The sequence below is a fragment of the Geotrypetes seraphini genome, chromosome 10, assembly GCF_902459505.1.
Source record: "Geotrypetes seraphini chromosome 10, aGeoSer1.1, whole genome shotgun sequence".
Lineage (NCBI taxonomy): Eukaryota > Metazoa > Chordata > Amphibia > Gymnophiona > Dermophiidae > Geotrypetes > Geotrypetes seraphini.
Window position 1 is genome coordinate 132,562,420 of NC_047093.1, and position 13,222 is coordinate 132,575,641.

The 13,222-nt window shown below is 41.3% G+C and overlaps 1 protein-coding gene across 1 annotated transcript in view; it reads left to right on the forward strand.

Moving 5' to 3' along the window:
• The window catches only part of LOC117367625 (sodium/hydrogen exchanger 10-like), a 301,595-nt gene that overhangs the window by 70,470 nt on the left and 217,903 nt on the right, over positions 1 to 13,222 (forward strand). The window contains exon 8 of the mRNA XM_033960369.1: positions 9,152 to 9,295. Coding sequence (XP_033816260.1) covers positions 9,152 to 9,295 — 144 coding nt within the window. The remainder of the gene's footprint in view (positions 1 to 9,151; positions 9,296 to 13,222) is intronic.

The window sequence follows — 13,222 nt, forward strand, 5'->3', positions numbered from 1 at the left end:
AATTTGAATGGTTTGGAGTTGCAGCACCAGATTGGAGTTTTTGGGGGGACCCATGAAGCCCTTTAACTGAAATTCTGTTTTTCTCTAATATATTTATTGGTGCTTCTCTCTCTTGTAGGGTAGGGGTTTCTAGAATTGAGTCAACTGGAATCAAGTGTCAAGCATATATTATTTTTGTGCTTTATATGTGGTTGAAGATATATGCTTCTCAATTTTGATACAGTGATTTCAGTTATCCCAACATTGGTTAGATGTTACATCGGGATGTGCTATGTAGGTAAAATACCTAGACTGCTATTGGTCCAGGAACCGATAAGAGGGGGAGCTATTTTAGATTCGGTCCTTAGTGGAATGCAAGGCATAGTACAGGAATTAACTGTTGAGTCCGCTGGGAAACAGTGATCATTACGTGATCAAATTTGAGCTGATACCGGAAGTGACATCACAAAAGAAATCTACTATAGAGGCATGTAATTTTCAAAAGGGTGACTATGATAAAACGAGGAAAATGGTTAAAAAGAAGCTAAAAGGATCAGTTTCAAAGGTTTCAAGTTTATTGGCATTTGATGAATCGCTTATCACAATATCTAAGCGATGTACATAGTAAAAACCACCAGACGGTGGTTTAACATACAATTTAGACAGGTTAGACATAGAACAAACAGTTTACTAATAATATTATTAAAATTGACGAAAAAAGTTAGGACTATGAACCAGGCATGGATGTTATTTAAAAATACCATCATGGAAATCCAGACCAGATGTATTCCACGTATCAGCAAAAGTGGAAAGAAGAGGAAATGAGAACCAGCATGGTTAAAAGGTGAAGTGAAAGAGGCTATTAGAGCCAAAAAACCAGCCTTTAAAGAATGGAAAAAGGATCCGAATGAAGGAAATAAGAGACACAAGCACTGGCAAGTTAGATATAAAACATTGGTACATAAGAAACTGAAAACCTGTGAGGGAATCTGTGGGACCGTTGGATGATCAAGGAGCAAAAGGGGCACTCAGGGAGAATAAGGCCATAGCGGAAGACTGAATTAATTCTTTGCTACGGTCTTTACGGAAGAAAATGTAAGAGATCTACCTAAACCAGAAATGGTTTTCAAGGGTGATGATGCAGAGGAACTGAATGAAATCTAGGTGAATCTGGAAGATGTACTAAGCCAAATCGACAAGTTAAAAAATTATAAATCACCCAGACCCGATGTTATACATCCAGGGTACTAAAAGAACTCAAACTTGAAATTGTTGACCTGCTGTTAGTGATCTGTAACCTGTCACTAAAATCATATGTAGTACCTGAAGATTGGAAGGTAGCCAGTGTTATGCCAATTTTTAAAAAAGGTTCCAGGGGAGATCCAGGAAATTACAGATTGGTAAGCCTGCCTTCAATGCTGGGCAAAATGGTGGAAATAATTATAAAAAAATAAAATTGTGGAACAAGTAGACATGGAAACAAACAGGAGAAACTGCCTTCATACCAGTGAACATCAAACAAAACAACAAAGTTGACCAATTGGTGCTCAGTCTCTTTTGTTATGATGGACTCGACACGATCGTGTTTCAGCCCACAAGGGCCTGCCTCAGGAGTTTTAAACTGCGGGCAGTAGCAGACGCTGTTCACTCGAGCTGCAGGTTTCTATAGAATGTGTTAAAAATTTTTGCTGATTTTGTACAATCTGATTACCACAAAACTCCTGTGGTAGGCCCTTGGCTGAAACACGATAGTGTTGAGTCCATCATAATAAAAGAGACTGAGTATCAATTGGTCACCTTTGTTGTTTTGTTTGCAGAACAAGTAGACATACATGATTTAATAAGACAGAGCCAGCATGAGTTCAGCTGAAGGAGATCTTGCCTTACCAATTTGTTCGACTTATTTGAAGGTATGAATACTGTCACCCACCCGGCTTCCGCTGGGTAGCTGTAATGCCAGGATGGGTGACTAGGCCGACCTCTGTGCGCCATTCTAGAGGGAGAATGGCCCTTCAGGGTGAAAGCAGCCAAACTGCATAAACACAAAATCCAAACAGTCAAAAACAACTCTCAAACAGTTCAGGATTTTAAAGGATGAGTTCAGCTTTATTCTATCCGAAAAATTGGAGCACAGAGAGATAAGTAAGGAGGATGTCCTCAAACAGATAGACAGGTTAAAATGCGGCAAATCGCTGGGCCCGGACGGGATCCACCCAAGGGTTCTGAAAGAACTAAGACAAGAAATAGCGGGCACAATCCAGCATGTTTGCAACCTATCCTTGAAAACTGGAGAGGTACCAGAGGACTGGAAATTGGCGAATGTCACACCTATCTTCAAGAAGGGATCGAGGGGTGACCCCGGGAACTACAGGCCGGTAAGCCTGACTTCAATTATAGGGAAGATGGTGGAAGCTATGATCAAGGACGGTATTTGCGAGCACATCGAGAGACATGGCCTACTGAGAACAAGCCAGCATGGATTCTGTAAGGGAAGGTCATGCTTAACGAACCTTCTGTACTTCTTTGAGGGAATAAGCAGTCGGGTGGACAATGGGGAACCTATAGACATCATTTACCTTGATTTTCAAAAGGCTTTCGACAAGGTGCCACATGAAAGGCTGCTTAGGAAGCTGTGGAACCACGGGGTGGGAGGGGATGTGCACAGATGGATCGAGCACTGGTTGTCGGGTAGACTGCAGAGGGTCGGAGTAAAGGGACAATACTCTGACTGGCGGGGAGTCACGAGCGGTGTGCCACAGGGATCGGTGCTGGGGCCGTTACTCTTCAACATATATATCAATGACCTGGAAAAGGAGGCAAAGTGCGAGGTTATAAAATTTGCAGACGATACCAAACTGTGCGGCAGAGTTAGGTCCAGGGAGGAGTGTGAGGACCTGCAAAGGGACCTGGACAAGCTGGAAGACTGGGCAAACAAATGGCAAATGAGCTTTAACGTGGAAAAATGCAAGGTCATGCATATAGGGAAAAAGAACCCGTTGTTCAACTACAAATTGGGGGGGGGCAATGTTGGGAGACAGCAGTCTTGAGAGAGACTTGGGTGTGCTGGTGGATGCATCACTGAAGCCATCTGCACAGTGCGCAGCAGCCTCGAAAAAAGCCAACAGAATGCTGGGCATCATAAAGAGGGGCATAACAACCAGGACGCGGGAAGTCATCATGCCATTGTATCGAGCGATGGTGCGTCCACATCTGGAATACTGCGTTCAATATTGGTCGCTGTACCTCAAGAAGGACATGGCGGTACTTGAGAGAGTCCAAAGGAGAGCAACGAAGCTGGTAAGAGGGCTGGAACACTGCCCATACGCCGAGAGGTTGGATAGGCTGGGGCTCTTCTCTCTGGAAAAAAGGAGGCTCAGGGGAGATATGATAGAGACCTTCAAGATCATGAGGGGCATAGAGAGGGTGGATAGGGACAGATTCTTCAGGCTGAAGGGGTCAACAGGCACGAGGGGGCATTCGGAGAAACTGAAGGGAGATAGGTTCAGAACAAATGCAAGGAAGTTTTTTTTCACCCAAAGGGTCGTGGACACTTGGAATGCGCTACCGGAGGAAGTGATCAGGCAGAGTACGGTACAAGGATTCAAACAGGGATTGGACGGATTCCTGAGGGATAGGGGGATCGTGGGATACTGAGAGAGGTGCTGAGATGTAACACAGGTATAGAAAGCTAACCAGGTAATAAGTATAGAAATCCAACCAGGTCGTGCATGTGCAAGACCGGAGGGTTAGGACTTCGATGGGAAGATAGGACTCAATGGGAAACCAAGGTGGCAAGGGGGCCCCTTCTGGTGACTCAGACAGGCCGTGACCTGTTCGGGCCGCCGCGGGAGCGGACTGCTGGGCGGGATGGACCTATGGTCTGACCCGGCGGAGGCACTGCTTATGTTCGTATGTTTAAGTGACAAGCAACTCCCACAGGCCAATACCTTTTACAACAAAATCCTTATAATTCATAAGCTAACTAAATTCAGTCCGCCCCCCTTTAAACTAATTACTTTATCATTTGAAAATTACTTCATTAACAATATTTCTTATCCCAATCAATTCTCAAATTTTCATATTATCAACCCTAAATCCCTTATATTCAATACTATGAGACATTAATAGAAATTGATACAAATATCCTATTAACCCAGAAGAGATTAATTAAAAGCTCCCCATCCTTAAATATCATTTTCCAAACACTAAATACCATTCCAACCCACCTAAACCCAAAATACATACTTTCCTAAATGTAATTCCCCTTGAATTCATGATTAGGCACTATTCCAAATCCTTAAAATTCATAAGCTACCTAAATTCAATCCACCCCCGTTAAAACAGATTACTTTATCATTTTTAAAAATTACTTCCTAAAAAATATTTATTTTCCCAACCAAATCCCTAAGTTTCATATTATCCACCCTAATTCCCTTATATTCCATACTATAGGACATTAATAGAAACTTATACAAATATCCTATTAACCCCCAAAAAAATTAATGAAAGACTTTCCATCCTTAAATATCATTTACCTCACAAGAAATATCATTCATACCCACATAGAACCAAAATCCATTTTATCCTAAACACAATTCACCTTGATTTAATGAATGAGCACCATTTGTATATAATAATTATGCACATCCAAATTCCATATCTTTTATTTCCTAAATTTAAGGAAAATACAGCATCTCACACTATAAACTCATCTCGACTTTAGAAAATTACTCAAAACTCACCTATTCCGAGACCAAGACCCTTAATGCCCCTTTTCAATCCTCCCCTGTTCTGATCTACTCCCCTCCCCATCTCCCTCCTCTCCCCCCTACTTCTCTCCTTGCTGTTCGCAACTCTATGATCAATTCGATATGTAACTACTCTCGCCTTGCTGTTTGCAACTCTATGATCAATTTGATATGTAACCACTTGTAATCTCTGTCTAACTAATGTGAACCGCCTAGAACTCTTCGGGGTATGGCGGTATACAAAAATAAAATTGTTGTTATTATTATTATCTGAGAAAAATCACCAAATAACCATCCATTTAACTATTATCCCCATCCATTCTTTTTAAATAAGTATCTTTTCATTAGAATCTTTCATAAAATTCCACTTCTGCAATCCTTATAAACTCTCATATGCCAATCCTTAATAAGCTATCATATTCTGTGATTTTCATAAACTTCCATGCTCTGATTCCTTCATAAACATCCATCTTCATGTTTCTTTATTCGCTTCCATATTCTGATTTCTTCCTTCTCAGTCATACTTTTTTAATTTCTCTCAGTCTCTCCTACACCAGGTCTTCCACATACTGTTCCATACTGATATCCTCATACACAACCATGTTTCAGTCTCTACAAAAAACTCAATTTTTGATGTAATTTTTGACTGTTGTGTACAATCCAATCCCTTTTAAATAAACTGAAGCACATCACACCATAGCAAATAATGCTGACTTTTGTATCCATTAAAAAGGTCCGTTTAGAATGTTCATTCACTTTATCTTCATATCTTTCTTTTTGAAATTATTAAAATGTAAAGGTATATTAAACAGTGGTATATTTTAACTGATTAATGAATATAAGAAACATGATATATAGGTATGAGTAGAAAAGAAAAGGGGGTAAATTTATTAGAAATATGTTGTTATGAAATATTAGGGAATATATGTAATATGATGAGAAATATTTGTTGTGCATTAATTTATATAATAAAATGAACATGGAGTTTGAGGAAGAAAGGGTGGAGGGAGGGATAAGATAATGTAAGATTACTTGTATTATGAAAGAGGGATGTCTAAGTATGTATATGTTTGGATAGAATATTTTGTTGATATGGGAGGGGATGGGAGGTGGGTGGAGGGAATTAAAACATGTATAATAATATAGTTTAAGAATGACAAGTGAGTTATGTGAATTACTTGTAATAATATTGTACACTTGTTGAAAGAAATAAAAAGGAATAAAGATTAAAAAAAAAATAAAAATGTAAAGGTATACTACATAGACATCTGATGTTCACAGTTTTCCAAGAATTCACTCAATTTTATCGGATCTTCAAAATTTAGAGTCTTGTTCCCATATGCGATTCTCATTATGGCTGGATATATCAGTCCATATCTCACCCCAAGAGATTTCAATCTTGGTCTCAGCTCCAGCAGTTTTTTCCTTTTCTGTGCTGTGGCTCTAGCAAAATCAGGCATAATGAATATTCTTGAATCCTGGCATCTTAAGTTATGATTTTCTTTTGCCAGTCTAAGGATCTCTGTAACCTGCTGAAACCTTAATAGTTTAAATATTAAAGGACGTGGCCCCCGCTGTTTTTCTGATCTTTTAGCCGGAATTCTATGGGCTCTTTCAAACTCCAAAGGAAATTTAAACTTCAACGGCAGAATCTTTGGCAAAAAATTATCTAAAAACGAGACTGGATCATTTTTTTCAATGCCTTCTGGCAGCCCAATCATCCTCAAATTATTCCTTTTACTACGGTTCACACAATCCTCCAGATCTCTTGACAGACTTTCAATTACTTTATTTTCCTGTTTCAACTGCCGAATCTCAGTCTCATGTGTTTCAGTTTTTTTCTCCACTTGATCCACTCTGACATCTATCACTGCCATCTTCCTTGTGAGGCTAGCCACTTCATCAATTACCTCCTGAAGCTTCTTAGAGTTGTTTAATACAATTTCTTTAATTTGCCTGAGTTCAGCCGCAATATTGCAACTGTCATCTCCCGGCAACGGCACTTTTGAGGGAACCATCGCCGGCTCAGTTTTTGACCTTTTAGCGCTTCCTGCGCTCGTACTCGCCGATTCCCCCTTCAAATGTTTTACCGATGCCATTATATACTCAGGAAACTCAGTCTCATTCAAGAAAAATTATTTTCCGTAGCTTATATTTCAAAACATTAACCTGCTATGAAGGAGCTGCGCTATCACCCGTCCATCTTCATGCGGCTCCAAGCCACCCCCCTCAGCACTATACATTTTTACATTTATAGATGGTCCCTTCTCGGAAGAGCTTACAATTTAACTTGGACAGACAAGACATGACATAGAGGGTAGGTGAGAGGAGTTAGGAGTCAAAAGCACTCTCAAAGAAGTGGATTTTTAACTGGGCCTTGAACACTGCCAGAGATGGAGCCTGCCACAGGGATTCAGGCAGCTTGTTCCAAGCATACGGCGCAGAAAGGACAGAGTCTGGAGTTGGCAGTTGAAGAGAAGGGCACAAATAGGAGGGACCTACCACCTGAATGGAGCTCACAGGAGGGGGGGGGAGGGAATCATTGTGGGAGATAAGTGAAGAGACAGTGAGGGGCAGCTGAGTGATTGCATTTGTAGGGCAGTAAGAGGAGTTTGAATTGTATTTGGAAATAAATGGGAAGCCAATGAAGTTACTTTAAGACTTTAGGAATATGAGTTGTGCAGCTGAATTATGGACAGATTGGACGGGAGCGAGATGGCTAAGCGGAAGGCTTGAGTGTAGTGAGTTGCAGTAGTCTAAGCGTGAGGTGTTAAGGGTGTGGATAAGTGTTTTGGTAGTATGGTCAGAGAGGAAGGATCGGATTTTGGTGATAATATAGAGGCAGAAGCAGCAGATTTTAATGATATTTTGTATCTGGGCAGTGAAGGAGAGAGAGTTGTCAAAAATGACCCTGAGATTATGAACAGACAAAACAGGAACAGAAATATTACCACAGATTCTCCCTTAGAAGTTGTATTCTCTAAGCTATTATACTCAGCTGCTGATCCCACACTATTGAGGCAAGCAGGAAGTTGTCCGTGAATGTGTACTAAGGCTGCAAAGGCTTCTGGATTATTCAAAATTCTGAGTAGCATGTGTGGTAGGGTTCTATCATATATCATTCCCCAACAGGGATTCATTCATACCACAAAGACAAAAAGAACTGTTGACAAAATCATAAGAAAAAACGGAGAAAAAATAAACCTCAATTGTGGGCTGCCGGGACTACACAAGTACCCTAAGCCCCCCACATCATCACAGGTTTATAAAAAAACTCCGTACGAATATAAATCGCTCTCATACATAGAAATTTAATCTCACTTTCAATGTTTTCAATATTTTCAGTGACACTGTTCAAAAAATGTCCAAGAGAGAGATATTTTCAGTATTTTCAATGTTTTCAATGACAACATTCAAAAATGTCCAAGAGAAAGGTAACTAAATCCCAAACTAACTAAACTATGGCAGGTCCATTTTGAGACGTTGTTGTGTTGCTAAGAAGCGTGGAAGTAACCTGAATAATATGGATCCCCTGAAATAGCCTGCTTTTAGGCGAAACAGAAAGCCTTTTCTGTCGGGACTCAGAAGTTTTTCATCTCCAGATGAGTGATACATTTTCTTAGAGATACTGATACTCTGGTTTTACAAGCTACGCAGCGTAACCGTTTTTGAATGCTTACAGCTGAGCTGACTGCCATAGTTTAGTTAGTTTGGGATTTAGTTACCTTTCTCTTGGACATTTTTTGAACGGTGTCACTGAAAATATTGAAAACATTGAAAGTGAGATTAAATTTCTATGTATGAGAGCGATTTATATTCGTACGGAGTTTTTTTATAAACCTGTGATGATGTGGGGGGCTTAGGGTACTTGTGTAGTCCCGGCTGCCCACAATTGAGGTTTATTTTTTCTCTGTTTTTTTCTTATGATTTTGTCAACAGTTCTTTTTGTCTTTGTGGTATGAATGAATCCCTGCTGCTACATATTATTTACAATACGTTTGTAACCACACCTTGTTTTTGATATATCATTCCCCCAAATGCAGTAATGTGTATCCTGTTGTCCTTGGATACACAGTACCTTCACTTTATGGATATGTGTTTTGAGTGATGATTCTACCTTAGATGCAGGGAAAAGCCAAAAATGACAATTTTGGGTTTATATTAGAATTTTATATGATATCTGATTTTACTGTTTATTTTTGTTTAATAAAGATTTATGTAATTTTTAACCTTTGATTTTGTCTTTTATGTTTGCTGTTTTTATAATGCCCATTCTCTTGTTTGTTATTATGTAATCCAAATAGCTACCAAAATTAGTGTGTCTGTTAACTCAACGTTATTTGCATGAAATATGTTAATATAAAATTTATTTAATTTATAAATATGTTTTCAAGACCAACTCCCCTTTTTGTCTTTTGATGTAGGTTCTGGGAATTTTTGACTTTTACGACTAATACACTGATCTTCACTATTATTGGTATTATAATAGCTGATAAAACATTACACGATATAACCATTAACGATATATTTTCTATCTTACTACTTTATGTTGGATTGACTGTGATAAGGTAAGGAATATTATTGGTAGACTACATAATAAAGATTGCACTCAAGATTTGAGCAAATAGAATCTGTGCTCATGTAAAATTTTATGATAAATATTCAAAATAAAATATTTATTGCCCTCCAGATAGCTATTTTCAATCACATGACCAATGTATAATATTAAATGGATAGGTTACCCATTTAAAATTATGGGGATATTCAATAGAACAATCCCTCTGATTCTATAAAGTTGTGCCCATCTTTGCAACTAACAATTGTGTGCATAATTTAATTGGCTAATGAGCTTGGCATTAATTGACACTATTAACTGTCATTAATCGATATTCTATAACTCAAGCACTCAATTCCATAGCATGCAATTACAAGGGACATGGAGCTGGGAGGGGCATGGGCAGGTTAGGGGTGTGCCTAGAACAAGTGAGCTAGAATAATTGTACACTCCTCCCTCAATATTCATGGGGATTAGGGGCCGAGCCGGCCCGCGAATATTGAAAATTTGCGAATAATTTTTTGGGCCATTCCCCCTAGCATCCTGGACCTTATCTGGTGGTCAAGTGGTCTTTTGGGGCAGAAGAAATCTTCCTATGCTCCTGCCCCGTACAAATCACTCATCCAAAATGGCTACCGTGAGTTCCCGTAGTTTCTTGAGACTACGACAGGAACTCACGGCAGCCAACTGGATGAGTGAAATGCATGGGGCAGGAGGTAGGAAGATCGCTCCTGCCCCGAAAGACTGCTAGACCACCAGATAAGGTCCGGGAGATGGGAGGGAGGTGGGGATGATTCCGGTTTTAGGAAATCACGAATAATTGAAATCGCGAGTCCTAAAACCGCGAATTGGGAAAGGGAAGTGTAGTTACATGCCTACAGTTAGGTACATAACTGCACGATCTGGACATAGGTACGACGAGTGAGGTGATTAAATTTGCGGATGATACAAAGTTATTCAGAGTAGAGAAGACGCAGGAGGAATGCGAAGATCTGCAACATGACATAATCAGGCTTGAGAAATGGGCATCGACATGGCAGATGAGGTTCAACGTAGATAAATGTAAAATGATGCATGTCGGTAACAAAAATCTCATGCACGAATACAGGATGTCCAGGGCGGTACTTGGAGAGACCTCCCAGTAAAGAGACTTGGGAGTTCTGATCGACAAGTCGATGAAGCCATCCACACAATGTGCGGCCGCGGTGAAAGGACGAACAGAATGCTAGGAATGATAAAGAAGGCGGTCACGAACAGATTGGAGAAGGTTATCGTGCCGCTGTACTGGGCTATGGTGCATCCTCACCTGGAGTACTGCCTCCAGCACTGGTCGCCGTACATGAAGAAGGACACAGTATTACTCGAAAGGGTCCAGAGAAGAGCGACTAAGATGCTTAAGGGGCTGGAGGAGTTGCCGTACAGCGAAAGATTAGAGAAACTGGGCCTCTTCTCCCTCGAACAGAGGAGATTGAGAGGGGACATGATCGATATATTCAAGGTACTGAAGGGAATAGACTTAGTAGATAAGGACAGGTTGTTCACTCTCTCTAAGGTAGGGAGAATGAGAGGGCACTCTCTAATTTTAAAAGGGGATAGATTCCATATGAACATAAGGAAGTTCTTCTTTACCCTGAGAGTGGTAGAATAAGCAGCAATATATTTTGATTCCCCCGTTTCCAACAAGCCATTACCAGTGGTCAGTAGTTTTAAAAGTTCAACTACTTTCCTTCTACACATATGCTTTCGTGAGCTCAGGCCCCCTTTTAACATGGTGTTCTGTCCTTACTAAGCTCTTCAGGAGACTTAACAAAAAACAGCACTCAAAATAGAGAGTTGTGCGGGGACAGGAATCCCACCCATCCCCGCAGGAATCCCTCCATCCCCATCCGTCCCCGCGAGGAATCCCCTCCGTCCTCGCCCGTCTCTATAAACTTCAGAAATAGTTATTTCATTTAATTATGCTACTGAATTAAAGGCTCTGATAGAGACCCATTTACAAATAAGCAAAGAGACTTTATTAATTTGGAAATATTAATTGGGAAGAATACATACTTTGTAAATGGGTTTCTACCACAGCCTCTAATGTAAATATAAATACTCAGCTGAAGAGAACCCCCAAGCTGTCAGCTGAGGACTTCCTTTGCAGTTGGCCGGGGATCCCTTTTGCCAAGCTTGGCAGGCAGCAGTAGCGTCCCAGAGTCACAGATTCTGGCACCTCAGTGGCTCATGGATGTTGCCAGTGACTGCTGTGCTTGGTGGAGGGGAGTTCTGGCTGTCTCTAGAGGAGGTCCTCTGCTGGCGGTGCTTGGGGATCCCCACCAGTCACATCAAGGGTCAGCAAGTACTTCAACACTGTAGAAATAAAACCAGAAATGCATTTCCTTTTCTTTTGAACACAATACAAAGACATCTACTATATTAATTTCCCAAAGCTAACATATTTTAGTCAATAAATTCCGTTTTTTATCTTTGTTCGGAGACTTATTTTTCCATAAAGTTGGTCCCAGTTTCTTTTTTCCGCTTTCCCATCTTCTGTAAATTCTTCTGTTGCTGTCCATTGGTTCCTCCTACCATGGTCCAGAATTTTCTCCCTTTCTCATCTTTCGTGCCTGCCCACCAGCTCTATGCCCAACATTTCTTCTTCTATCACCCCTCTCCAGCACCATGCCACATCTCTCCCTCCATTCCCTTAACCACTATGTCCAACATTCCTCCCTCTTGCATCCATTTCAATCTGTCCCACTGTTCCCTTTCCACCACAATATTTCTCCTCATCTGTACCTCACTCCCTCCCTATGACCAAAAATTCTCCTTTCTTCCATTCCCGTGTACACAACCATCTCTTTCCCTCCCTTCCTCTCTCCCAAGTTCATGCCTTCTGCGTCCAAAATGCATTCCCTCCCCCACCTCAGCATCTCTTTCCCTCCCTTCCTCCATCCTCTTTCCCAAGTTCATGCCTTGTGTCCAAAATGCACTCCCTCCCCCACCTCAGCATCTCTTTTCCTCCCTTCTTCCATCCTCTTTCCCAAGTTCATGCCTTGTGTCCAAAAGCGCACTCCCTCCCCCCTTTTGTGTTCTGCGTTTATCTTCCAGCCCTCGTCTGCAAGCAAATTACCTTTGCAACTTTCTCAGCCAAATGGAGCTCAAGCCGCGAGGTTTGTCTTCTATTTCCTGCCTGCACTGCCCCAGCACACATAGCCGACCGGAAGTCTTCCTGATGTCAGCGCTGACATCGGGGAAGACTTTTGGTCGGCTATGTGTGCTGCGGCAGGGCAGGTAGGAAGAAGAAGACAAGCCTCGCGGCTCGAGTTGTATCGAACCCCGCAGGATCCCTGCGACCCTAGGAGGCATCCCCATGGGATCCCTGCAACCCTAGGGGGCGTCTCCACGGGATCCCCGCGACCCTAGGGGGCGTCCCCACGGGATCCCCGTGACACGAAGGGGGAACCCGCAGGTTTCCCGTCGTCCCTGTTCCTGTGCAGCTCTCTAACTCAAAACCACTTAACCAACTTTTGGTTTTTACAAAGATATTACACAAGTCCTTTCTCACTTTCCTTGTTAAATCTTTGAGGGGTTTCATCTTACTTGCATATTGTTTTGATAAAATGCTCCCCCTTGCTGTTTTTACTGATTTTCTTTTTATAAGGCTTATTTTTCATCGGTCCAAAACGACAGCTACGGCACTAAACTTCCGAAAAGGGAATTACAAAGGGATGAGACTCATGGTAGGGAAGAAGATTAAGAAGTGGTTAAGCATAGAAACATAGAAAAAGACGGCAGATAAGGGCCACGGCCCATCTAGTCTGCCCACCCCAGTGACCCTCCCCTATTTAACTCTGTGCAGAGATCCCACGTGACGATCCCATTTCTTCTTAAAATCAGGCACGCTGCTTGCCTCAATCATCTGAAGTGGAAGTCTATTCCAGCGATCAACCACTCT